Source organism: Egretta garzetta, unplaced genomic scaffold, assembly GCF_000687185.1.
Source record: "Egretta garzetta isolate BGI_Z169 unplaced genomic scaffold, ASM68718v1 scaffold75, whole genome shotgun sequence".
Taxonomy (NCBI): domain Eukaryota; kingdom Metazoa; phylum Chordata; class Aves; order Pelecaniformes; family Ardeidae; genus Egretta; species Egretta garzetta.
This window is the reverse complement of record NW_009259589.1, coordinates 1,024,672-1,051,136: the sequence shown is the minus strand read 5'-3', so window position 1 is coordinate 1,051,136 and position 26,465 is coordinate 1,024,672. Positions and strand designations below refer to the sequence as shown.

At 43.1% G+C, this 26,465-nt stretch overlaps 2 protein-coding genes across 2 annotated transcripts in view; both read left to right on the top strand.

The window, feature by feature from the left end:
* The window catches only part of CFAP57 (cilia and flagella associated protein 57), a 22,107-nt gene extending 5,089 nt beyond the window's left edge, over positions 1–17,018 (top strand). The window contains 15 exon segments of the mRNA XM_009637986.2: positions 180–293; positions 789–1,001; positions 1,606–1,779; positions 2,934–3,095; positions 3,578–3,733; positions 5,814–5,907; positions 6,795–6,985; positions 7,980–8,153; positions 9,264–9,422; positions 9,839–9,982; positions 11,145–11,261; positions 12,206–12,340; positions 12,424–12,567; positions 16,398–16,521; positions 16,807–17,018. Of these exon segments, the coding sequence (XP_009636281.2) occupies positions 180–293; positions 789–1,001; positions 1,606–1,779; positions 2,934–3,095; positions 3,578–3,733; positions 5,814–5,907; positions 6,795–6,985; positions 7,980–8,153; positions 9,264–9,422; positions 9,839–9,982; positions 11,145–11,261; positions 12,206–12,340; positions 12,424–12,567; positions 16,398–16,521; positions 16,807–17,018 (2,313 nt within the window).
* Positions 17,019–25,905: 8,887 nt separating this feature from the next.
* LOC104125532 (transmembrane protein 125-like) overlaps positions 25,906–26,465 on the top strand; it is a 2,293-nt gene continuing 1,733 nt past the window's right edge. Inside the window, exon 1 of the mRNA XM_009638002.1 lies at positions 25,906–26,460. Within this exon, the coding sequence (XP_009636297.1) occupies positions 25,906–26,460 (555 nt within the window). The remainder of the gene's footprint in view (positions 26,461–26,465) is intronic.

The window sequence follows — 26,465 nt, the reverse complement described above, 5'->3', positions numbered from 1 at the left end:
TGAAGGACTGAATTTTACAGGGGAAGGCACCAATTAAGAGAGCAGTAGGAGGCTAATTTTGTCATGGAGTTTTCTTTTTGTGTAACATTCAGGTATTAGATGATGTCATTGGAATTCAGTGCATGAATTTTTTTTATCCACTGCTTCTATAGTAATGGGTGGTTATGTTCTTTTTGTAGTGCTCATTCAGTAATAGAGGCCATCTTTTTGCTGCAGTTAATGGAAATGTGATTCAAATTTATTCCAGCATCACCTTTGAGAATATTAATAATCTGAAAGGACATAGTGGGAAGGTTAGTAAACAAATCCTATACGATACAACTCATTGAAGTATGAACTAGTTGGTAAGATGCATTTTGGAAAGGTAATTTTGGATCAGAATTGGGCCCAAAAAATTAAAAATAGAATTACAAAAGTCACTTTTTTTTTGGTCGGAAGTCCATGTATGCATCCATTAGATACATCTAAAGAGTCTGTCCTTAAGTTGAAGGTAAATAATTGGCAGGTAGCTGAACCAGGGAAAATATCCCAGTAATATATTATAAAAATAAAATAGACTACTTGTTATTGAAATGAGCTTTTTCCTGACAGTGTGTTCATAAAGTCATTCTTACTGATTTTTTTTTTTTTTAATGCTAAAATGGAATTAGTTCAGAAACCTCTAGGGGTTTTTAAGTAAGGCTTAGAAGTATGATTCCAAAGTTGTCATGGATTTACCAGTAAAATGACTCCATGCTGTATGTCTATAACTTACACATTGGGCTCCTTGGTGTATTTTCCTTCCTCAGATACAAGCAGTTAAATGGAGTGCAGATGATGCTAAATTTGTCTCCTGCGACACACATGGTGCTGTGTACGAGTGGAACTTGTCAACAGGTAAAAGGCAGTCAGAGTGTGTGCTCAAGTCCTGCATCTACAGCAGCATTGCCCTGTCTTCTGATGCCAAAATCATCTTTGCTGTTGGATCTGACCAAACTCTCAAAGAAATTTCAGAGTCTTCGGTGAGCTAACAAGCACTCTGGGATTTTGCTAAGTTCTCTGGGGAGGGCATTAGTGCTTTGGTTTCCTTATGATTCATTTGGTAAGTAGGAATCAGTCTGGTTTTGATAGCTGCGATATATACTGACACTTTTCTCATGTTCTTATGTCCTTTACCATGAAACCTGAGATTTCATTGTAGTTTTGTATTTTTATAACTTTACTTGGATTTACCCAGAAATCTTCTAATCCAGCTAACAAACTAACTTGACAATATTGTATCAACTGTTTTGCTGAAATACAAGTATATTGCATCTATTGCTGTAGGATATGTGCAATTTTTTTTTTTTTGTCCAGAAAAGTAGTAAATTGTATGTGATAATCATTACATCTTTCAGAATTGATCAACTTGTGGAACTTGGCTTGAAATTTTGAGAGTGTATATCTGTAAAGATTAATACTAATTATTATTTACGGCTTTATTCCTATAGGCATGTAAATTTTTTAAACTGCATTATTTGCTGCAGGCAGAGGTATGACAATTGCTCATGCAATAAGTAATCAAATAGTATTGGGAAACTTAATGTAATATGAGGGTTTTGTGGGGGGTGTTGTTTTTTTTTCCAGATCCAGCATGAAGTGCCTGCTTTTGGTGTTGTTTATACTGCAATAGCTGTTTCTCATCATGGGCACATGGTATTTGTTGGTACATCTCTGGGGACAATTCGAGCTATGAAATACCCATTACCTTTGACAAAAGATTTCAGCGAGTATCAGGCCCATGCAGGTGCTGTTACAAAGGTAACATAGAGTACTTCCTTTTCCCTGTGATACCAGCTGCACACATCTCCTTTAGCATTGATTCTCCTTCCCATTTCATAGCATAATATGTTAAAACTAAGGCTGAACCTGCACGTGGAGAATGAATATTACTGCATTCATAGAAGTCCTGTCTCTAGAAATAGATGTCACTGGATAAGCTGTTGTTGGCTAAAAAGTGGCTTACACCAGGACACATAACATGGTGTATCCCTGGTGGAAAACTTTGATATTGCTCTTTCTGGAAAGAGGAAGATAAAGTTGTGCAGGCTTGAAAACCTCGTGTGTGAATGGAAAGAGGAATGAGATAAATGTATTAAGCAACTTGCTGCCAGGGTAAAGAGCAGAAGAGATTGCAGTGCTGGTGCTAACCAGAGTATATTTCTAAAAGTCTAATGAACAGCACCTGAAAGGTGGGGATACGGTGAGTAGAGCCTGCAACCATGGAATGTTTCAGTGCAGTTTCTTCAGGAAGCCACATGTTCTGTCTTCTTGAAACTGTTTGTAATTTTGGCATTTTAAGTATCGCTGTCACATACAGCACCTTGACTTAGAGTTGCACAGTCCAACATTAGGCTATGAACTTCAGTTACTGGAACTCTACTTTCACCTTGCTCATAAGCTGTGTCAGCTCCCAGGTACTCTATGCCAGGCCATGCAGTCACAGGAGGTCTGGAGGAGGTGACAGCAGTTATTACTAGATAGTTCTTGGTGGGCTTATTTGCAGATTCAAAAGAAAACATTTAGCCATCTGTTGCTCAAACAACTTCTCAAAGAAAAAAGCTAGAGACCTTTGGAATTGTCATATAAATTGTCTGTCTGTGCTATAACTGTCTAGAAGCTCTTTTCTGTTCCAGGTTTTTAGAAGTCTTCCTACAGCTTTGAGTGCAAAAGCAGATCCAGTATCTTCACATGTTCTTCTTTTCTTTCCCTTCCCCTGTTGTCTGGACCAGGGTGGAGTAGGAGTAGAGGACATAAATGTTGGTAGTGGGGCTATGTTAATATTTCCACTGTTAACTTCCTGTGGTAGAAATGACAGGGACTGTGTGGGTGGGGAGAAGAATTTGGTATAAAATCAAACTGTGTCTCCTTTCTTCCTTGTCTCTACTATTACTTTGTTGTCTTTTCCTTCTCAGATGTCCGTAACAAAAGATGACCTATTTCTGCTGACTGCCTCGGAGGATGGCTCCATATTTATCTGGAAAGTGTATGATAAAGGAGATGGGATGCTGAAATGGGAAAAGGAAGTTCAGTATGCTGAGGAAGTGCTGATCATGAGATCTGATATAGAAGAGAAGGTAGGAGGAGCGACTTGTGAACCTGAACCATAGGATTCCTAGTGTACAGCTTATGAACTACATTTGCATAATGTTTGTGACTAGCTGTTCCTATATGGCCTTCTGTTTAAGAGGGCTTGCATGGCTTTTGTCATGAAAAGAGGTTACAGCAAGTAGCTGCAGCTGCTTGTTAATATGCAAACTGCATTGTATGAACAGCAAGCGTGGAGAAAAATTTACACTTTTCTCTAATACTTTCCCCAATCTCTTGAAAGCAGTTTTAATGGAGTAGAGAAGTCAGAAGCTGCATTTCTATAAACCGTCTTGTATGATAACAGAGGAACCTTACTTCCGGAACAACTTCTTGGTCTGTCTGTCTGAAAATTCTCTACAAAGGCTGTCTTTCATAAATATGTGCATGTAAATAAAACATCCTTAACAAGCTATTGCTAATGGCTAATAATATCTCTGTTAAAACTATCTTCTCATCCATATCCTAACAGAGTCAGGCAATGATAGACCTGCAGATTCGTGTGAAAGAGCTCCAGACAGAAAATGATTACCAGCTACGTCTCAAGGACATGTACTGTAATGAAAAAATAAAGGAATTAGAAGAGAATTTCACTCAGGAAATGGGCTCCCTTAAAACCAAACACCAGGTATGATTCATAGTGAGGAACCAAATACCAAGAAATCTTTCACTGAAGAGCTGAATTCAAGCTTGCATTATATATGTATGAATGCCATAAAGCATCTAAAAAATGAAGCATTCCTTTCCAATAAAGATGTTCTTGATATTTGTAAAGCACGAAGCTACCTCTGAGTCAAGCCTCTTGTAAGTACAAGGGGATGCAAGAGTTTTCCTAGGTAGCCTGTAAGTATCTTCACATAAAAACAGTTCAGTGATAAAAGCTGCCTGAGACCAAGGATCAGTAAGCTCTATCACCCTTGAGTAGAAACGGGACCATGCCTTAAAAGCTCCGTCACAGCCGCTGCTGCAGGATCCAACAATTATTCTTAATGCCGCCTTCTTTATGCCCTAGCTGCTTAGCTTTTTTAGAATGTCTGCTGAGGTGTCTTGTATGCTTTTTTAAAATAGAAGTAAAATATATTCCCTGGATTTCTTCTGTTCATGTGTTTATTGATTTCTCTGTGGTCATGAAGAAGGACTTTCCTGAAAGGCAAAAGCCACAATAATTCTTCCCAGTGTCTTATTTATCTGTGTCTGTAAATTCTATTCTGTCCAGCTGTATGGTGCACACACCAGATTTCTGACCTGTAATTTGCTATATTTCTGGACCCTTTTAGAGTTAGAAGGCAAGTAATCCCATAGCAATTTCTCTGGCAGTAAGATGGCTTGAAGTGAGAGATTACATATCACATGATTCAATTCTGTCAACCTCATGTTCTTTTCAAGCTGTTGGATGAATATTACCCTGTCCTGGTGATTTGTTACTGCTTATTTTGTTGAGTTCTACATAGTCCCTTCAAGCAGTATTTCAGTTTGATTCCACATAAAGAAGGATTCCAGTATGAAAGCTTGCAGTTACTTACTAGTTTTATTATTTTATGGTCTTGTCATTTTCAAGTGCTCCTTTTATACCTTTCTTGTATTTTGGCCCTACAAATGTTCTGGCAGTTTTCTGATTTTGATTTTTTTGAGGAAGTTTAATTATTAATTTTAATGTTTTCTTCAAGTAGTTTCTCAGGTTCTTTGGCTTTTCTCATTGTGGTTTTGCATTTAAGTAACCTGTGTTTTAACCTTTCTATTCTTCCTCATTTTTGTACAGCCTGACCTTTTACAAGAAAGCCATTTCACTTCTTATAGATTCCTCTACCTGTGTTTTACCTGTGCTGGTTTTCTTCTGTGGTTCTTCTTTTCATAGGTAGCGCTTGGCTATAGAGTCATAATAATCTCAGCTACACTGAAACTTCTTTAGGCGCGTTGATTGTAGGCTTGCAAGGAAGTGCCTTTGAAGGTGAATAAGTTTCCTAGGCAGGCAGGTTGTACTTCCTGTTTGAGTATTATATGTGTTAAGATTAAACTGAACGACAGATTTGGACAGGCTTGGGGCTAACCTTTCTAGTTGTTTTGTCCAGCAGGTAAATGGAGTATTTCTGCTTATACAAGACCCATACAATTGTTTTGAGAAGAGTGAACAAATTGTACCTGTGGTACAATTCCCAACTTTTCTGGGAAATTTCTCACCCATTTTCTTGTTTCAGTTCTTTGTGCTTTTTTTAGAACATTAAGTCATTTGTAGTGGTAGTCAGACATTCCAAGCAAATGGCATTCAAAACTCACTTTTGCCTAGGTTTATGTCATTCTATGCAAACGTTGGTGTTTTAGGACCTCAAGGTTGCTTCAACTGAGACAGGAAGCAGCTTGAACTTTAATATCTGAACAATTTGTGGAACCGCAAATTCTCCTCAAGTAGGCACACAGAAAGAAGTGGAGGCTTTTAGATCTCACGAACTTTTCTTGTTAGATTAGGATTATACAGTCTCCTGTATTATATGATACTTTCCCTTAGCTTTCCATAGTTTTGTAACTCATCATAACAAATCTATGGGAAAACTTGGCTTAGTGACATGTGGCATCTGAATTTTGGTGAGAGGCTTCAAACATAAATTCTGGTGTGTGTGTGTGCTCCCCAGCATGGGCAAGAACACAAACAATTTGGACACTGCTTTGCTTAGTTTCAAATTAAAATGTATTTTTCTTATTTTTTTCCCCAGATTTTACAGGCAGAGAAAGAAAAACAGGAGCTACAACACCAGTTTCAACTGTCTGATCTGATGAATAAACAGGCCAGGGAGTTGCAGCAGCTAGGTTAGACTATAACAAGTGTTTGTAACTAGAATCTGGAGGAAGTGCATTAGATTCATAGCAAGTAATGTGACAGGGAGGGATTAGTAGAGTACAAATACAAAGAAAAATGCATGTATGTCATATACATATTGCAGATCAAATGTTTGTCTAAACTGTACCATACACATGAGCACGATGAGAACATGCACACGGGCACTGTATCTTAGAAGTTTGGGGTTTGAGATTAATTATTTCTTCATTTATCTTATAGCTTACTGTGCAAGAATAGTGGAGTCATACAGTTTGCCAGGGAGGCTAATGTACAATGCACATAACATGGAAATACCTGGACCCCAGATTTGTAATCAAGATAAAGCAGAAATACTGCAAATTAGTATTAAAAAGCAAGTCCACCCATAAATGAGCCCATTGCCTACTCATACTGTGTAACAGTTGTACTTACACAGCTCTATCATGGCTGTCATCTCAAAGGAATGCCTGAATTAGCTGTTAGTAATTTGTTGTAATGGCAGAGTAGGAGATTTTGGTGTAGCTTTTAGACTTGTTCAAGCTGGAACAGAACAACATTCTGTCCCAATGCAGCAAGCAGAGATATAACAGAATGTTCAGACACACAACTGAGAAAGGTGAATGACAGCTTTGGAACAGGGATTATTCATAAAGTGGTAAGTAAAAGAAAGAGCAGGAAACTCAAGAGATGGTTTTCTGATATAAAATTTTGTATGGCCACAGAGTCTAAAACCCCTGATGAAGAAAGCAATCACGTGCTTCTAGTGTAAGTTATTGCAACCAGCTGCCAAAAAGACAGTAGAGAACAGGACATTGATAGAAGGCTAGGATACACCTCTCTCTTATTTTTATCCATTCCATATGTTTCCTGTTACCAGAATCTGACAGTAATCAGAAATTGTTAATGGAAAGTGAGAAATACCAGGAGCTGCAAGTGAAATCCCAGAGGATGCAGGAGGAGTATGAGAAACAACTGCACAATTTGGAGGAAAGCAAAAGCAGGGATGTGAAGGAGCTAACAGAATATTATGAGGAAAAACTTCATGAGAAATCTGTTCTGCTGGAAGAGGTAGGAAACTTGATTTTTTTATTGACAAAGTTTATCTCCAACTGTGATAAAATGTTCCCTAGGAGAGGAGAGGTTGGCTCCCTCCATGCAAATCCTAATCTGTCTGTAATGTTGAGGAAATATATTGACAGGTAGAATAGTAGCGAGGAAAACCCAGCTGAGTTACCAACTTTTCTGGGCTTCATACCTTAAGTAACCTGCTAAGATTAATATCCTTGGGCATTCTCAGCTTCACCTCTCTTTCTCCTAGATCCAATAATTCTGTTTATTAATGCAGGTTAGATGATACATTTAGTGTAACTGAAGAAAGAAAGAGTCAATGAGTCAACCATATTGTTCTAGTGAAGAGATTACATTTCTAAAACGGTGCACTCCATTCCTGGGTCCATGAGGTTCCTGCCTGCATAATTTTGGGGGACAAAGAGAAATACCCTGAGCACTTAAAAAACTCCTGCACTTTGAGGTCAAAGACTTGTCTTGACGAAGGGCAGCCAGATAACTGACGCTTATATATCTAAAGTCAATAAATTAGATCAACATTACTGTTTGCAGCCCTGTGTTGCAATACCAATTTGAAAAGAATGTGAGGAATGAATGTGAGAAGAGAGGCATACAGAGACTGATATGAACCTGAGTGGTTATTGGTCCTAATGCATCAGAAACAGCAATTTTAAAAGATCTTCTCAAGCGTTACTCATGTTTGCATTTTCTTCTGCCAGAACAAGTTTGGCGATAGCCATGTTCCTAACTTGAAGCATCCAAGCTTTAAGAAGATTTTTTTTTTAAGAATAATTTTTTATGTTTGTCTTAACAGTTTTTAAAGTTACTTTAATCCCCTAAGAAGTTAGGTTCTCTTAAATGATATTGCTGCAGTTGAAGAGTCCACTAAATATAGATGCTCCCAGGACAAATACAGTTACAAATAAAGAATTCTCCTTTTCTTTATTGGTTTCTTACTGTTATCTTCTCTAATATTTGCTTTCCTTAACTGCAGGCAGAGAAGGATATGAGGCAGCAGCTTCAAGCACATGAAGAAATTATAAAACAAATTGAAGAAGATGAAGACCGAGAAATCCTGGAAATCAAAATCAAGTATGAGAGACAGCTCTTGGAAGAAAAGGAATCAAACCTGCAACTGAAAGGAGAAACAGGAGTCATGAATAAAAGGGTATCTCTTATTCTGTGATAGGATCAGACTTGCACATGTAGACCTATAGCAGAGGACTGAATATGATTAATGGCACATCAGTTTAGTCTGTAAATATGTGGCATTTAATATAGGAACAGTAGTCCATTCTTATATGAGTTTTAATGTTTTAGAATATTTGGGCAGAAGAAGCAGCTGTCTGGTGATTGTATTGCTGATATGATTAGAGACAGATGACAGAGGAGGTGGGTTTTTATTAGTACACTTTTTTTTTATCTTGCGTAGTTATAAATAATAATATTGTTCATCCTATGATGGGAAAGAAATTAAGTTTTACATTTTCCAAGAACTAATGTGTTGCTTTATTAGAAAAATACTTCTACTGCTTCATTTGATGCAATAAACACTTTGTGTTTTGTATGCATCGTCATTTTTTATTGGTTTTACTCTTAGGATTTTTAAGGAGGCATAAACCCTTTAACCTCTTTTACTGGCTGGGTATTACATTTGCCTAAGGATGTTAGAGGGACATTTTTTCTTTTCCATTTCTTCAGTATCTATCTGGAGACAGAGAGGTTGTCCTCCTTCACACCCTCTATTATCATGGTACTGTCTTCAGTTCCATTGTCTTTTAGACATGACAGATTTCTTCACGGGTCCTCACAGTTTGACCAGCACCATTCCTTGGTTCCAACCTTCTTGGCTTCACAGATCTTAGTACTGAGATGGGGATTTTGAGGGTACCCAAGAGCTATAAACTAGGTACCCTTTCAGTCTACTTTTAACATCTTTAGAGATGTATGACAAGTGATCACCTTAAAGTAATTTTCCATGGATTGAGTGTTATTTGAAGCTGGTGCTTGGGTATAATATTCATACCCGTCTTGCTTCTGGATGCAAATTCCTTGTTTCCTTGTAGTACAGCAAGTATTCTGTCAGAATATACAGAAAACACTAAAATGGATATTCAACTCCCTTTTGACTTACAGGTATTTAAGTGATGCGATGCTCCTTCATCATATCTTAATTTGATATCCTTTATCCCACACTGTCTACAAGGTATCTTACAGAATAGGATGGCTGACTTGTGCACAGCTTTTGGAGATTGTTCTTACTTGTTTGCCTCTCTAGCTGAATAGTCTACAGAAAGAGCTCAAGGAGCGAAACAGAGACATTGAGGAAATGAAAATGGAACAGCAGAAGCTGCAAGGCATCATTAAGTCACTGGAGAAGGACATCTTGGCACTGAAGACAGAGATTCAAGAGAGAGCCGACACTATCCAAGACAAGGTGAGAAACTGGACAACTGGCTGAGATCAAAGTCACCCTCCCTTAATTAATAAATATACTTATTTTAATAGTATCATGTTGTGATAATATCACATGACTGGAAACTCCGTTTTAAATTAAAGATTTTACAATCTTTAGTTTGAAATTTAGTTTTTTCCTGACATTCTAAGCTTTTTTGGGGGAGCTCAGGTTCAAGATGCTGAGTTTCTTGTCCCTTGTTCTGGGATCTGTAGGTGGGTCTCTGCATTATTTACCCCCTCCCTTCCCACCCCATCTGTGTTAGATGTGTGACTGGAGTCCCATCTTCCGCTAGATCTGTGACTGCTGGTTTTGCCTCTACCATATTTGTGCCTTGTCCTAAGGATCTGTTTGAGTGTGCTGTGTCTGAATCAGATCTCTGTACCTTTTTCTCCCAGGAGAAGCATATATATGACCTAAAAAAGAAAAATCAGGAACTGGAAAAGTTCAAGTTTGTACTGGATTACAGAATAGAGGAATTTAAGAAGCAAATAGAATCACGGGAAAATGATATCAAAACAATGAAAGAGCATACCCGTGAGGTGAGTAACACTGTCATTTGGCCTCTGCTACTAAGCCCTTTGTCTGAATACAAAGATGACCCAGCAAGTCCCCTGGAAAACTCCACCCTGTTTGTTCCTTGACTTCTTTCAAGGTTACACAGCAGTGATTCAGTATCTTTACAACTAATAAAAATACTTATACACAGTAGCTGCTATTTAATTTTTTTATCACATGCTACCAGTGATTGACACAGTTATTTAAGCTCCTGTTTCAGTATTTAATTCTAGATTCAGAGTAATATCAGTTTTGCTTAAAAATACGTCTTGTCTTTATGCCCTCCACATACCATATAGAGTTTGCAAGATCCTGCCTTTACTGATCTGGAGGAAGAGAGAATTAACTTCTTCTCTCAGAAAAGTTGCAGATTTATGCAAACATAACTCCATTTAGGGGTTAGGTACGTGGACAAATTACTGTTCATCAGCTGGTCCATGGAAAATTTCCATGTATTCATGCTTAGCTTGCAGCAAATTCATTGAGGCAACTTATTTATGATAGAAACTTACTGTGATCTCTCCGTAGATGTACCTTTAGCTCAGCCAAATTAGGACTATGGTGATATAGCTAATCAGTGACTTACTAGTTTTCATAAGTATGTTAATTCAGAACAAAAGCTTTTTAAATAAAATGCAAACTGATTTGCATGTCAGACTAGCATGATGAAAGCTCTGTTCTCTCTTCTGGTCACCATCTATTGCCAGTAAATGCTGTAGTACCATTATTGCTTTTTTCCCCCTGTATTCTACATACATAGCCACAGCTTTTCAATGCATTTGTTTCTTCTCAGTGTGAGATTTTTACTGTTGCACTTACTCTTTCCAGTATTAACTGTTAATTTCCATCTCACCCATTTTTATTCAGATGGAACAGTAAAGCTCCAGTTCAGCTCAAGGGAATGAAGGGACATCACATCACTTAAATACCTGTAGCTCAAAAGGGAGTTGAATATCATTTTTGTGTTCTCTGTATGTTCTGCCAGAGGGCAGTGTTGTTCCAAAATTGACTTTTTTCATGTTGTAATTCAGCCTGAAGGGGGATCTACTCCCTCAAGTCTGTATTTCCAGTCTCTGGTTTTCCTGTTATGTGTTGTTTTTTCTTGTCTCCTTTTGGTCCTGATTTCCTCCTCCTGCTTCCTTTCAGATGGAGGGGGAGCTGGAACGATTCCACAAGGAGAGCACAGAGCTGAAGCTGAACATCACACAACTGCAACAGAAACTAAAGGCAACTGATCGTGAGATGCACAGAGAGAGGCAGAAGGTATGGGATACAACCACTGTGCAGGTCCTACATAGTGAAGTTTGTGGGGACAGAACACTGCAGAAGCATTAATCTGAGCAAACAGATACATCAGGGATACTGTGTCCAAGGACCAGGAGAGTCTCTGGTCAGTGTGACAAAGGCAGAAAACTTCCAAGCCTGCAACCAGGTTAGAGGATTGATATTAAAAAAATCCTGTTATTTGTGTGTCAGTTTGTTCAGTCAACACATATTCTCCCAGGTTTAACAGAGCAGTGAGGCAAATGCTTAACTGACTACTCTTTCCTGCCCAAGCTTGAAATCTGGGGACACTTGGCCTAAACAAGGAGCAGCACATAGACTACCACCTACAATGATATGTAAGCATTAGTAGGATGAGATGAAGGGTGGGCTTATTAATGGCGGAGACAAGGACCCCTTGTGTTTGACAAGCATGTCAGACATGAGGGAGGAAAAAGGACTGCAAGTGAAGGTGAAGGAGCTTGGCAGGCAGTGCAAGACTGAGGAAGCAGCTAATGGGGCCTGGTGGAAACCAAGTGAAAATGAGAAGGCAATCCTGATGTGAAATCATCAAGTTGTGCACGTCTGACATGTTTTGTCCCTTGCCTTCTCTCATTAACTGTTTGCGTGTTGTTACTAAATAAGAAAGGACAGCACAGGGTAGCATTCATGATAATAGGCCACTGGTTTTCAGATGAGACCTCTGGCTGCTGGCACTTACATTACCTAATGCAAGTATTTGGATTAATATTACTGCTAAAACTTATCACTGCTATTTGACATGCAGTGCTCACATCCCCGGCAGTTTTTTAATGACATATCTTAAAAAAATTAAGTCCAAGTATATGAGAGCTTACACCAGTTCTACTAGACTTCCTAGAAAATCGCACATGATAGAGTGCTCTGATGAGCCAAATAAGAATGTACCTACATTATTCTTGCAGAAAAAAAATATGGAAGCTCTTATCAAACGATTTAAAACAGATCTTCATAATTGTGTGGGCTTCATTCAGGATTCAAAAAAAATGAAGGATGGGATCCGTGAGCTCTACACCAAGTATGTGCAGCAATCAGACGCGGTGAGTCAGGGCCTTTGCCTTCTCCTTGCAGATGAATTTCTCTGGTAGTATAATTACTGAGGCAATATGCTGTGCCCCCTCAGGTGGAGACTGAAGCAGTAGACACAGATCTGCAGCAGGAGTACATGAGACAGCGAGAGTATCTTGAGAGGAATTTGGCAGCTGTAAAAAAGAAGGTGGTGAAGGATCAAGAAGTCCACCAAGCTGCTTACATGCGCATTGTGCAGGTAATAAGCCTTTTCCATGTCGTATGGAGAGAGAAAAGGGAAGCAGCTGCACAGAAGAGACTTTAGTAGCCCTACCCCTATGGTTCCTTAGGACTTAGAAACAGTTTTGGTTTGCTTCCTTGCCAGAAATTCCTACGTTTTTCAAGTGCTTCCATTCATTGAGCTACTGAAGTTCTATAATTTTCTGGACAAAAAGTACAAGATCTCTGAAGTCAGAAATTGCTGCTGTTTTGTGGATACTTTCGTTTATCTCCCACTCCCTAATGTAAAAGGAGATAGGGGATCTCTGCTGCCTGGATATTTTTAAAGCAATTAATGTACTTATTTGTTATTTTAATCAGTATTTATAATTGCCATCATAGTCAATTTGCACCTGTCTGAGTGCCAAGCTGTACTTGCTATGTGGTGGTGTTTAGGAAGTAATTTTGGAGGAAGAAAATAAAAATTTAAAAAAAAAATTACTTTCTTTGGCTACATAGTCCCACGCCTATTGGTCTGAATTCACAAGAACCTTCTGCTTTTCACATCCAGGTTTTTCGAGGAAGTTCGGTAACACATTATGAATATGTCTGTTCGTACCAAGCAAGGTAAACTTGTGACTACTGGGGCCAAAGGTCCAATTTGTTTTCATCTGGAGTGAGAGCATCTAAAGCCCCACACCAAACATCCTGGGAGGACAGGTCTTTTACAGTCTCTTCTTACCATGATCTCCTTCTGCTCAGTCAGCATTTCCTTTTCCCCTCACTAGCCCTTTCTTCATTGTTACTTTATTATGCTTCCTCAGGATCGTTAGACCTCAGTCCCCTCCTAAGTCATTTGTTCTTTGCTATTTATTCATAGTGCTTCTTCAGACCCAGGCAGCAGCAATCTTCTTCCCTGGCCCTGTTTTAATTTTTTAACTCCTTCTGTGTGTTAGATGTTTCCTTTTGGCACAAAAGGAGATGGCTTCAGAAAGTAACCTGAAGAATTTCCTTGCTGGAATGGCGTGACAGATAGTGCTCATAATGATAATACTTGATGTCTTGGATCAGTAAGCCTAACACGAAGTGATGATTAAAACTGAATTAATAAAACATCTGGTAGATGAAGATATCAAAGATTATAACCAGCCTGGTTTCTTCAAAGAAAAAGCAGTTCTCTGAAGTCTAATAGATTAATGAGACTTTACAGCCAGGAGGAATTATCATGGTCTTCCAGTCCTTCACAGGGGGCTTTTAAGACTGGTTTAGACAAACTTCTGTCAGGGCTTGCTTTGAAAAAGTAAATGATATCTTGGTGGCCTTCTAGCTCTGTATTTCTGTTATTCCTCAGTTATGCTTACATTTTCATAGCTGTGCATTCCTCTTTGAGTGACTATTCATAGCTACATTCCACTAGTGACTGCTGCAACAGATGATTAGAACTGTCAAGATAATTTTAGTTTTCTTACCAATTGGCAAGTTCCTTCTTGTTAGACTATTAGTTTTCCCTCCAGCCTTCTGTATTTGTAATGGTTTCTTTGGTCACTTGGATATATAAGAACAGACACGCTGAATAATCTTGAAGTAATGCTGCTTGAACTGAAGCATGTATAGGATGATAATTTTTATAAGATGTCCTACCTGTATCTGATAGCCAGCGCTGTAGGGACTTCCTAAGCTGTAGGTTGCATCCAGACATTGTATGCAGTTGTACCTGATGGCCTCATCCTCCATGCATTTGATCAATTCCTTTTCTGAAACAATTGGTACTTTGCCACAACATCCTGTGACAATGAGTTTTACCATGAGCATTTATTTTAATCCACTGCACGATCATTGCATTGCAGTGCAAGCTTTCTGTCAGAATGCAAATATTAACTTAAAGGCTAATCTCTCTGGATAGCATGCTTCTTCAGAAAAATATTACCAGTATCAACAAGCAGCCTTTTAGCACACAGCAAACCAAACAAGACATTTCTACGTAGCCCAGACTACCTCATACAAGATACTATGTATTATACTGTCTAATAGGCCAAAAGCAAGATCTTAATTTGATAGCAGCATTCAACCACTCGGAGTGAACTTATGAAGATGTTCATGACAAAAGTACACCTAACAGAAATGGTGTGACCTAACCCTAAAAACTGGTCAAAACAAAATTTCCTTGGCTGATTCTTGGAAGTTATCCTCTTCATGTGTTCCTTTCAGGATCAAGTTCTGGAATAAATGCATAGCAGTCAAGTTTCATCTGTATTTGAAGACTTGAATTAAATAAGTCTTGAGTCCACAAAATATTATGGTTTCAGAGCAGGCTGCCTAAGCTCACCAACTCATGCTACATTTAGTCCAACACAACCACTGCAAGAACAACTGCTCTTTCCAACAAGTTCAGACATTAACACACCCCACAGTCTTCCTCCAGTCAGCTGAGGGGAAGCTAAAGCACAGTTGGTGTACTTGTCTTTAGTGTGAAGTATTGAGAATCTCGCCACATACGTGTACCTTGAGTTATTGCTGCCAACTTGAACCCCTTGAGTGCATCTATACACAGTTAATTGCAGTAAGCATTGTACTTTGTTACTAACCAGGTTTCATTTGTGTGGTGCCAATACTTCATAAGTATACTATAAGGAACTGAATCTCATGCCTTACATAAATCTCATAAGGCAACATAATTATCAACCAAAATTATAATTTAAAAAAAATCAATATTTGAAGACACCTTTTTCATAGGAAAATGTCATTAATCCTTCTTATCTCCTGTTGTTTTAGTGGGTTCCCTATTGCTTGAGACTGGTGTTATGTGAGGTACCCAAAGCATGCCTTTTGGCCATTTAACTTTTTAAATATTGCCATTTATGATGAAGTTCCAGGGGTTGGAACCGTGCTGTGTTCCAAAACTTAAAAAAAACTGCCACAGGTAGCTGAAATCATTGCTATTCTTGGTTCAAGTATGATGGCAGCTGTATAACATCTGCACTAGCTGTTGATGTGATAAGGTATTTCACTGTCTTTGTAAGAGGCAAATATACAATTCCACTTCTCCTGAATCCAGAAAAAAAATACTTAGTTAATGGTGCTCCTGCTTCTGAATCATGAGCAATAGTTTTATCATCCTTCACTAGTATTAGCCCATACTGGTTTTGCTCAAGTCATTGAACCTTTCACAGCAGTGGGTAAAGTACATTCACTTGTACTTTCACAACTCCTTCAGCAAGATGCTTTGTGGTAGGCTATTAAAAAAATCAGAGGATTGAACTTCTATGAGTTGAAAGCTGACTAAGAAAAGAACAAAAGACAAATACATGGCCAACTTGTCCTCATAACAGCATGTTAGCAGTAGGTATCTCAAGTCTCCATATGCTTTATGTATTTCTTAATAATTTGGAAGGGGTTTTGGAAAGTGATGTCTGTCAGAACTAATGAAAAGGGCTTTGAAGAACTGCAAGGAGATATAGATAATTTAAGTGAACAGACACATAGTGGCAAATGAAAAGCAAAGTAATATGCACTGGAGGGAAAAATGGGAATTCTTCATATTAATTCTGAATTAATTGGATCAGTCCAGGAAGGGACCTGAGCTTCCCTGTGGAATTGGCAAAAAAGATGATACCTCGGAGTGCAGCTGCAGTCAGAAAAGCAAAACCAAAACTAGCTTATTGAGCCAGCATGGTTTGAATACACTCATGTTTTGTGTCAAATCTACTGTGGCCTTATCTGAAATGTTGTGTACTGTACTGATTGTCCTGTATCTTCTGCTTGTCATACTGATTCTATATTGTCCAGTGTCCTTCCCAAGGGTATAAAGATACATATTGGTGAGCCAGATAGTACCTGTGCTTTTCCTCATAGGGCATATTGGTTTTGCAGGAAAATGTGAGTCTGATTAAGGAAATTAATGACTTGCGGCAAGAACTGAAGGTGGCCCACACCCAGGTACATGACCTCCGTTCCACACTGAGATTAACCAAGAAGAAAGCAATTCAAGACACAGGTGAATAGTGCTTCTTGTATGCTTTGCATAGTGTCAGTACTCATTCCAGAAGCCCTTTTTGTCCTTGGTGAACAATTCTGTTAACTGTCTCCATATCATTCTAGCTTGTCTGCCTGGTGGCACCTGTTATATTGTAATGTTAGTTGTAGAAGCTGCTAAATACTGCAGAATCTTACTATTTAGCTCTACTCCTTCAGCCCTGAAAGATGCCTTTGTTCATGCCAAAGAACTGTGCAAGCTGGACCTTTGTTGCCTTGCTCTATCCCCTCTGATTTTATCTTCTAGCTCCCCCCAGTGAACTGCTGTCCAGCCCAGCTGTCCTGAGGTTGAATGCAGAGAAGGAAAGTGAGAAAATCATAGAAATGCAGCAGCTAGAAATTCAATACCTGCGAGACCAAATCCAGGAGAAGGGGCAAGTCCTTGCAGTTCAGCCTCTCTTAGATGGAAATCTTCCTAAGCTGAATCTGTGAAGAAGCCACAAGACACAGCAACAGTGACCTGGTTCAAGGATGCCTTACATTATATTCTCCTGGAAAGATCAGAAATGCAACAGCATAGATTAGACTTCCATGATCCTATACTCTTTCACTAGAAGCATTTGTGCGGCACTCGCTGCTCTGAACACAAGGCAGAAACCTTCACTCCCTTCTACTTCCCTGGAATCTGCCCTTTCTGTGAGGACTAGCAGCCAACAGAAAAAAATAAATTTGTGTTAGCGGAAGACTAATCTTTGTGCCTTCATACTAGGGCAGGTACGCACCTTTCTCTTGAAAAATAGTGTCCTAGTTCAGAAGAGCTGTTCAAACTCTGTAAGCCTTTCCTACTAGAATTCTAATTTGGTGTCATTGTGCTGCAAAAATCAACATCAGCCTTTTCTTTTCCAGTATTGAATTGCCTATTTCCATACAAAGGACTGTCTGCATTTAAGACAGATGCCAGTGTTATTCCAAGCAGGTACCCAGTCACAGACTAAAAATAATTATCTTTTGAGGGCAACCCTTGACTAGTGGTCAAGCACACCTGAGCTAGAGCCCTTGCTCAAGCCCCTGCAGCCTGCCTAGAGATGCATTGTCTCATCTGTTACAATCATTTCAGCAAGACAAAAAGGCAGCCCTGTTTCAGACTCCAAAATCTGGAATAAAAAGTCCAAGCCTTATGTCATAGCTCTCCTATTACTTTGGTAATTAATCTTTGCTTGTCTTTTTTCCAGCATCTGCAATCCTTTAGTTCAGTTTTTCAGTGAAATTCTCCCTAAAAATCACTCTGCAATGTATTCATGTATAGCAAAAGGCAGGGAGTAATTTCTTTAATAATGAGGTAAATTAAAGTAATTTTTTCGTCCTTTGTTGTCAGTGCATGACACACTGTCTCACTGAGAAATACTCCACATACATCAGAAATTTAAGCTACTGATTGAGCATGGAACTATATGGTATTGTGACAGCCAGTACGTTACTGTTTCCATTTCCTATCCTGAATTATAGAGAAGTGACGAGTGCTTTCTACATGCTAATAATAATACACGGAAGATGGTGGTGCCAAGGCTGGATAATGTGTGAGCTATATTACCATTAGGAATACCAGACTCGGTTCCAGGCTAACACCATGGCAAAACAGAGAGTTCCACAAGCTCCTGTGACCTGGGAGACTTCAGTTAAGTGCTTTGTCCATGAACGTGGAATGAAGTTTCTTTAGTCTTACTTCTTTCATTTCGCAGCAGTAACCTGTATGAAGCACAGGTTTCACAGGAACAAAAGGAAGAACATAGGATGGAATTGGTCTATTAATGTGCTAGCTTTACACCCTTTCTTCCTCCCCCCCTCCCCATATAATCATCTTGATACTTCCTGTACAGAAAGAGGATGCAATTAATGTAATTAGCAAATATTTTAGAAACTAGTTCCCTCTTAAATTTTCAAAACACACCCATTTTAATTTGCTAGACTCCCGTGTGGTATAATTTTCCCCTCACTGTCAGAATAAATTGAGTGGTAGAAGTCACTGCTTGAATAAATGTGGTTTAGAGAAATGGAATCAATCTTTCTGAAGAAGAACCTTGTCCTAATAAGAGGAAGTAGCATACACAGGAGAAGAATGGTTTCTAAGTGGTGATTAATATGCTTAAAAGTATGCCTGTGTGTCACCCTCATTAGAAAGATTTTAAAGACAATCCAAGGCCTGTCGGATGAAGCCTAGGTAGACAGCTGGCAAACTAGGTTCAAGCAGATTTTGAACTTGATCGTAGTGGCTAAGAGGCAGGGAAAACATGATTTGTAAGGGAGATCATCAAAAGTCGGGCACGGCAGTGTTGCAGCTGTGGTTCATCAGAGACCTGCTGGAAGCAAAAGAGGTGTACAAGCCCCTTCTATGCTGGGAAAACTAGACCAAGGTCAATCTCCCACACACGTGCTGTAGAAATGTTTTCAGAATTAAGTTGTAACTGGATTATGGTTTTGGATGCTAATGGTCTTCTGAACTCTCTCAGGGTACAAAGACAGTTTCCACTTTCATCCCCTCTTGGTCTGCATTGTCTGTTTCTCCTCTTGGTACCTCTCTAAAGGAGCTGGTAAGCATCTCATGCTCTTACAAAGTTACAGCCCACTTTTTAAAGTGAATGTATGGCTATCTTTAAAGCCGAATAAGGTTTCCCCTTGGATGATATGTTTGTTAACTGGCCCAACCGAAGGACAGGTTTTTCTGGGTAGGGGCAAGCTCATTGTTCAAGGGTGTTTGTATAGGGAAATCCACCACTTCCCCACTGTTGTTTTAGGTTTAGGACAACAACCTCTGGACAGATGATATTTCACACATTTCAAAAGATCTGTCAGATTTTACTCAGACAAATTCCTGAAGCTGCCACACTAATTGGTGTCTACCGTATTAGCATATCCTAAGATTCTCTTCTCATAGCCTGCTAAAAAACTAGCATGCAACTTGATAACTGAGCCTCCCTTTCCATTAGTCAGGCAAGAGCTGTTCTTTAGACCCGTTCTCTTCTTCCTACATCTCCCAAGTGATTTTTCCACCTGCTCGGCCTCACGGTAGTGATCCCTCTGTAGCCTTCTGCTGTCATTAAGCCCAGCCACAAAGGAGGGGACATGCACTCAGGCTGGGAGTCCCATTCCCCTGCTGGCTTCAATGTTCCTGCTACTCCCTTTTTTTTTCCTCTTCCTCTTTCAAAACTGCTGATGCCCCTGCCTCCCAGGGAGGGGGGGACTGCGGCTGCCTGGTGATGTGGAGATGGCACGACAGTTTGAAGAAGCACAATGGCATCTTGCCTGCCTTAAGTGCCCGCCTGGACTAATGCCACACAAAGATCCAGTCCTGATGCGACCAGATGGCCCTAGCCTACGCAGTAGCGCAGGAGCTATTTTATTTAATACCAAATACTTGCTGAATGTGTCAAATCTTCCCTAGCGCTGCCAACCTGGCTGCAGGCTTCCTCTCACCTGCTGCCTGGGAGCTGCTCCCCGGCTCTGGCACCCCGTCACCCCCAAGCGGGAGGAAATGAGCCACCTTCCAGGATGGGTGTGCAGCCAGGTCCTGCCCAGGGAGGCAGGGAGGGGTAGCGCCTGCACACCAGCGCGGCTCTGGAGCCTCTCCAAGGCCAACAGCAGGTTTGCTGAGACACCACCCTGCTGGGGAATGCACCTGCCCGGGCGAGAGGTGAGGGCTTGCAGCCGGTCGGTGCTGCCTGCGCCACACTGGGAAGGGGAGCCAGCAGCAGCACCTGGATCTTGGCAGGCAGTTGCCAAAGGAGGGGAAGAGGTTTTCCCCGTGAGCTCCCCCGGTAGCTCGATCCAGTGGAAGTCCGGAAAAACCATTGCTGCCAGCCAGGAGCAGGGAACGCTGCCGGGCTGTCGCGCGTGGGCAGCATCTGCCGCAGGTGAGTGAGCTCTCCTCCCCGGGACCCCTGCGGGAAGGGCTGTACTTCATCTGTAGCTGCCGGCAGGTTTGGGGGCTGCTGCTTCTGGCACACTTCTTAAGAGATCCTGCCTCTTGCCTCCACACCATTTCATTCTTGTGCCACTGTGTTTTCTCTCAGCACATAAGGCTTGGGATTTTCTTGTTCCTTTGGGACTTCCAGGCCTCCCTCGGCAGAGGTGCATCAGGACAGGTTCTGTGGGGTCAGGATGCTGGATGCCTGTTACACATAGAAGAGAGGAAGGGAAACATGAAACTTTATACTGGAGCATGCCAAAGCTATCTAGATTTCTGTAAAAAGCAGCTGCACACTGACCCTGTTACAAGCCCTCCACCAGTCTTATCTTCAGAGCCCCTAGGTTTGGTGAAAGGAAGGGACGGTTCCCCGAGGCTTCCCGAATGATGCCTGGTGCCAGGAACACTGGTGGGAGGGATGCTCGCTTCTGGGAAAGCATTATCCCTCTGGCAGGGTAGACAGGGTGGACCCTCTCCAGATATAGACCAGACAGCATAGGTTTGCCTGGATTTTGAGCAGCCCCAGAAAGGAGGAGCATTGGGAATTGGTGGTCGATGTAGCAGCCAAAGGAGTGTGGATCTCTTGCCAGGATTTTGGGTGAGACAGATGCCACATAAAAGCCCCATTACTCCCATTCCCCGCAGGTTCCTCTATCCCCACTCCCGAGTTCTCAGGAGAAGAGCGGGGACCTTCCCACATGTCCCAGGGCAGCAGCATCCCTGCTCCTAAGGGCACAGACGGGCCTTGAGCACTACAACATTCAGAGCTTCTGCTTTGTGCATTGGCAGTAATTCCGACATAAACAAGATATATGACTTTCATTCTCTGTGAGCCTACTAGGGATTTGGAAAAATTTCATGAAAGAATGGGAAAATATTTATGCCTATTCTGGGCTAGAGGTTTCTGTGGGGCTGGATAAGGGGTAATGCAGGCACCGAGTGGTGGCAAGTCCATCCCAAATAGGCTATGGCCAGACCTGGCCCAGAAGCGAGTAGGCTGTGATGGACTGGAGAAGCAGGGGAAGGAGGTGGCTTATATCTGTTTGAGATTGTGAGTCTCTGTTGGCTCTCATCTGGATTACTCATGCAAATAATTTTATGTATTGTTGTTTATTTTACAGCAAGTGTTGCCAGACTCCTGTGGTCTCCATGATGCTCTGCTCACATAGCCCACATAGCTGCATAAAACCTTTCTGAGGGCTGGAAGTGCTGCAGGAGCATGTCCCACCCCCCCCACCCCCAGGCTTCCCCTCCTGAACGCTGTGGGTAAGCAAGGTCTGATGTTGTACCCTGGGTTCGGAGAGAGGAGGGAAGTGGGGAATATTTCAGGAGCTGAGTTGTACATGGCTCTGAAATGAAAGTGTTAATTAACATACAGTCCGTGGCCCGTCTGTCAGATATCAGTCAGTCAGACATAGTCTATAAGTAAATAAATAAATGCATATACTATTCCCAGGTGGTCGGCAGGCATGCATCTCTCACACCTGCAGCCAGAAACTAGTTGAGGATGACCTTCGATTCCCAGTTAAATGTTGTCAGAATAGGAAAAAAGAAAAAAAAAAAAGGAAAGACATTAACATTTTTTGCTTTCCTGTGTTCTCAATGCTTTCCTATTCTTCCTCCCCAGCTGCCAGCCAGCGGTGGAGAAGGACAGCCTGTCATTTTTTTCCTGAGCTGTGGCCTTCAGTCAGAAAACATTGTGTGACTGGGCTGGTCCTCTCCTTTTCTTCTCTTACAGGCACAGAGGGGAGCACTGAAGGCACTGGGTTCAGTATAAAGTAAATGATAGAGATTAATGACCTGTCATACTTGTTATCAAACTGGCTAATCTGATGGGCTAACTGGCTTAAGCTCCCAAAGGGTCTGTGTAACAGTCTATCCCAGCCCAGTGAGACCAGGTAGCCCAAAGGAGAGCTACTGAAAGGGCAAGTGCTGTGGGAAGGCTGTCCTTCTCCTCGTGGCAGAGCAGGGATCCACATCCTTTCCTTTCTCTCGATCTGATCTGGGCAAAACGATGTGCTGCATAATGCCAAGAAACCAAATCAGCAAAGGTTCTACTCGTCCCTTCTCCAAGGAGTGGTGGGTGGCAGCCCAGGGTAGGACTTCCTCTGGTTTAAAATGTAGACAGATTTTTCTGAAGAGGTACAGAAGGGAAGGATGTGAGGGAATGCACCCATGCTGAGGAATCGGAAACTGTAGTTAGATTTAAGGAAAAATTTATTCATGGTGAGGATGGTTAAACACGGGAATGATCCCAGAGGGGCTGTGGATCCTCCATCCTTGGCAGTATCCAGCACCTGAGCGGATGAGGCCCTGAGCTATTCAGTCTGACTTTGAGGTTAGCTCTGCTTTAAGCAGGTGGTTGGACCAGGTGACTTTGCAAGGTCCCATCCCACCTGAATTATTCTGTGGTTCTGAGAATGAAAATACTGTCACTAGCAACACAAACCCTCGCAGTCTAAAGAACCTCAAGCACGTGTGGATGCTTATAGAGCAAAAGATGATATTCCCAGAACATTTTCAAAGGCACAAGAAACCATGGAGGTACACTTCAGTGGAAGTCTTTGCCTCTCCAAATAATGTTTTATAGAGGTTAATATAACACTAGGAAATACGTGCCCGTAGAGGTCACACATTATTCTGTTCTGCAGCTGGATGTTTTATGTTGCTCCCTGACCTTCTTCTGAGGAAATAAAAATTAAAATGGTTAAATTTTAAAAAGTAACATGAGAATGCAATTCTGTAGCTTGATTTTTGGCCGCGTCTTCCCTCACTGTGGTTTGTGCTGTTGTGGTTTATTTGCTTACTGTTTGACTCATAACTTGTGTGTGCAACTTTGGTCAAGCAGCAGAAGGCCGCAGACTTTGCACTTCTTCAAGCTTTATGTTTTCTCAGTCCAAAATCTCAATCTAATCTGCAAACCTGCTATCTACTAGACTCACCCGTTCGGTGGTAAGGAGGAGATAAGGCACCTCTGTGCTTGGAGAAGGAAAGGCAGGAGGAAGTAGTGCTTAGCACCAAGCTGGTTTGCACAGGCTGGGAAAATGTCTCCAGGCTCAACGTCTTCTCACCCCTCTGCTTTGACAGTGCCCCGCAAGATCCCGACTTTCTTGGGGACCTCTGTCCTGGGCACATGCAGACAGCGCAAGTTACCTGCTGTCTCATGCAAAGTCGAAGTGGGTCTCAGCCTGCACAAATCAGTATGCTCAACCACAGCTTTTTTTTCTCTCTAATTGATGCTTTCTGATTGTTCTGGCTCTAGCCAGGAGCTGCAGATCTCCCACGGGCCTCCAGGCAAGTGTACCCTTCTGGACCGTGGATTTCTATGTTGCAGCCCACTCCCTGCCCAGGCAATTCAAGCACCAGCAGCCGTGCAGGGGAATGGCACAGTGCGCAGCTCATGGTGTGATGGGTCCTGGGTGTGCAAACCCTTCCTGGACACGTGCTGCCAGCTGGCAGCGTGCCCTGAGCCACGTCCAAAGTGACCTCATGCTCCATCACAGCCGGGGAGTGACTCCGGAGGAGCCTGGCCTGACACTGTCAGGCGGTGTCTGGTTCGGGCACCCCCATGCTATTGTCCTCCCTCTTTCCCCACCCCACATCGCCCTTGTCCCCGATGGAGGGGGATTTTGAGGCGTTTGCAAAGGCAGCGCCGTCAGGGGTTGCAGTCTGTGGAGACCGCCTGAGGATAGGGAGAGCTGTGGGAGGAAAGATCCCTTGTTTGTGCAGAGCAGCCACGCGTGGAGGTCACAAATCATCCCCACCCGTCCATAATGCGCCCGGCGTCCCAGCGCTGTGCCGAGCAGGGCACAAAGACAAATGGAGTGTGTTTGGCGTGGGTGGCAGGCTCCCAGAGAGCTGTTTCTGGCGGGCAGGGTGCTGCGTGGCTGTTCCCCCACCCAGGAGAAGTGACACAGCTCTGATACAGGGGATCTGCATCAGTTCCTGTCCCCACCATGGGCTCCTGCGGGACTCCGAGCAGTTTGTGTGTGTGTGCCCATGATGGCTGTGGGTGCGTCGTCCTCTTTGGGAGGTGACCAGGGAGGCAATTCGGGGGTCTCCAGGGTCTGCCCCATGTCTTGAGGGCTCAGCCATACCTGAGATGCTCCCACACCATCCTCCCCAGCACCTCTCCTTGCTTTGGGTACCAGCTGTGCTGCAGGGTCCCTCTGGTGCTGTGGGACCAGCTGGAGCTCTCACATGCTGGGGTGGGAGGTTACATGAGAGAAATGCAAGTAGTTTCCACTCTTGGTGTAAAACTGTACCCAGAGAAGCGCTGAGGGGGGCCAGGACGCTGGCAAGGTGATGAGCCCAGGAAGCTGGGCTGCGGGTTGAGACAAGGTGCCGTGCCAAGGAGAGCCCAGCTGAGCACAGCACGGCGGAGCCTGCCTCCACCCTGCAGCCACCGCTGCCTTTCCCCTGCTCCCCTCCAGTGCTGAAGTGCTTCAGGGGCCAGGAGGAGCAGAGAGGAAAGAAAAATTGCAGGGTGCCAGGTCCCAGCTGTTTTGGGGCTCTTTCCAGGGAAGTGCTGATACAACTGGGGATGTAACCATCGTGTTTCTGTAGGGGACATGGGAGGGGGTACTGCTGGCGGTGCAGGGGTAGGGACAGGGCTGAGGACGTGCGGCAAGGGCAGTTCTCGCTCCTCTAGTGACTGGACTGGAAGGGTTAAGCCCCGGCCCTGACCCCCACCTCCCACTGTCTGTTCTGTTCTGGGCAGCAGAGCCAGTTGGTGACAAGAGGCTGATGCTGATGAGGGAGCATGTGAAGCCCGAGCTGTGAATGGGGCTTTATCCCAGGAGGGACCTGCCTCCCTTCCCTGCTCCCACCCCCGGCTGCGGGCAGAGTCCTGGGGCAGCGGTGTGCCAGTAGCCTCTGAGCGGGGCAGAAGGGCTGGGGAGACAGGAGCCTTGTCCTTGGGGCAGGCTGAGGTCCCCCGCAGTGCGTGGAAGTCTCCCGGGAAGACGTGCGTGGCTGATCTGTGCTCCATTGCATGGGGTTTTTGTGAGGGAGGCAGGAGAAGGTCTGCAGGCCAGCCTGGAGCAACCAAGGTCTAAGGTTTAGCAGGGGACTGTTTGGTACAGGGCAGCAGGGTCTCTGTCTAACGATATCTTCTCTTCTTGACTCTTTCAGATGAAAGACACAGGAAAGGAAGGACGCAGCCCTGGTTGTTCCCTTACGGTGCTGCTCTGGGGATGCTCCACCATGTCCCACAGCCCTGCCTGGGGGGTGGGCTCAGCTCCAGCGCATGGACCATAGCTCTCCAGGTGGTACTGCCGCAGAAGGGAGCTCCACTAGGCTCCAAAGAATGGGACAGAGGCATCACCACTTGAGAAATGCAGCTACCTTTGCAACCGCTGCTGCCTTGACCCTCCGCTTCACTGTAAGTGTGTAGATTCATCTGTGCAACCACCCCACCGTGCCCTCCCCACCCAGCCGCCCACCATGCCGGAGCTGGCAGAGCTGAGCAGCCCCCGCACCCCTGCAGACGCGGACCACATCCAGAGGAACATCTTGGAGGAACATGTGGAGCTCTGGTGGTTTCAGGACCCTAAGAAGTCCATCCTGTGCTATGGGATGGCTGTGGTGCTGATCCTGGCCTGCGGGATCGGGGGCATCATCCTGCTGTATAGCACTAGCAGCCGGTCTGGAGAGTGGCGGCTGGCCGTGGGCACCACGCTCTGCCTCCTGGCTGCTCGTGCGCTGCTGAAGCAGCTGCTGAGCTCTGCAATCCAGGACATGAACTGCATCCGCAGCCGGGATCAGATCGAACTCCTGAAGAGCGGGGGCTTCTCGGACTGCCTGGTGCTGCTGCTCAGCGCACTGGTGCTGGTGGTCTGCGGGGTTGTGCTCACCATCCTCTCCACCACGACCATGCAGCTCAGCCCTGCACGGCCGCTGGCCAGCATGTTCACCAGCGGGGTTGTCCTCCTGACTGCTGGCAGTGCCATCCTCCTCTGCCTGCTGCTCTACTTGCTCTGCACCTCCTGCCGCCACGCTGCTCC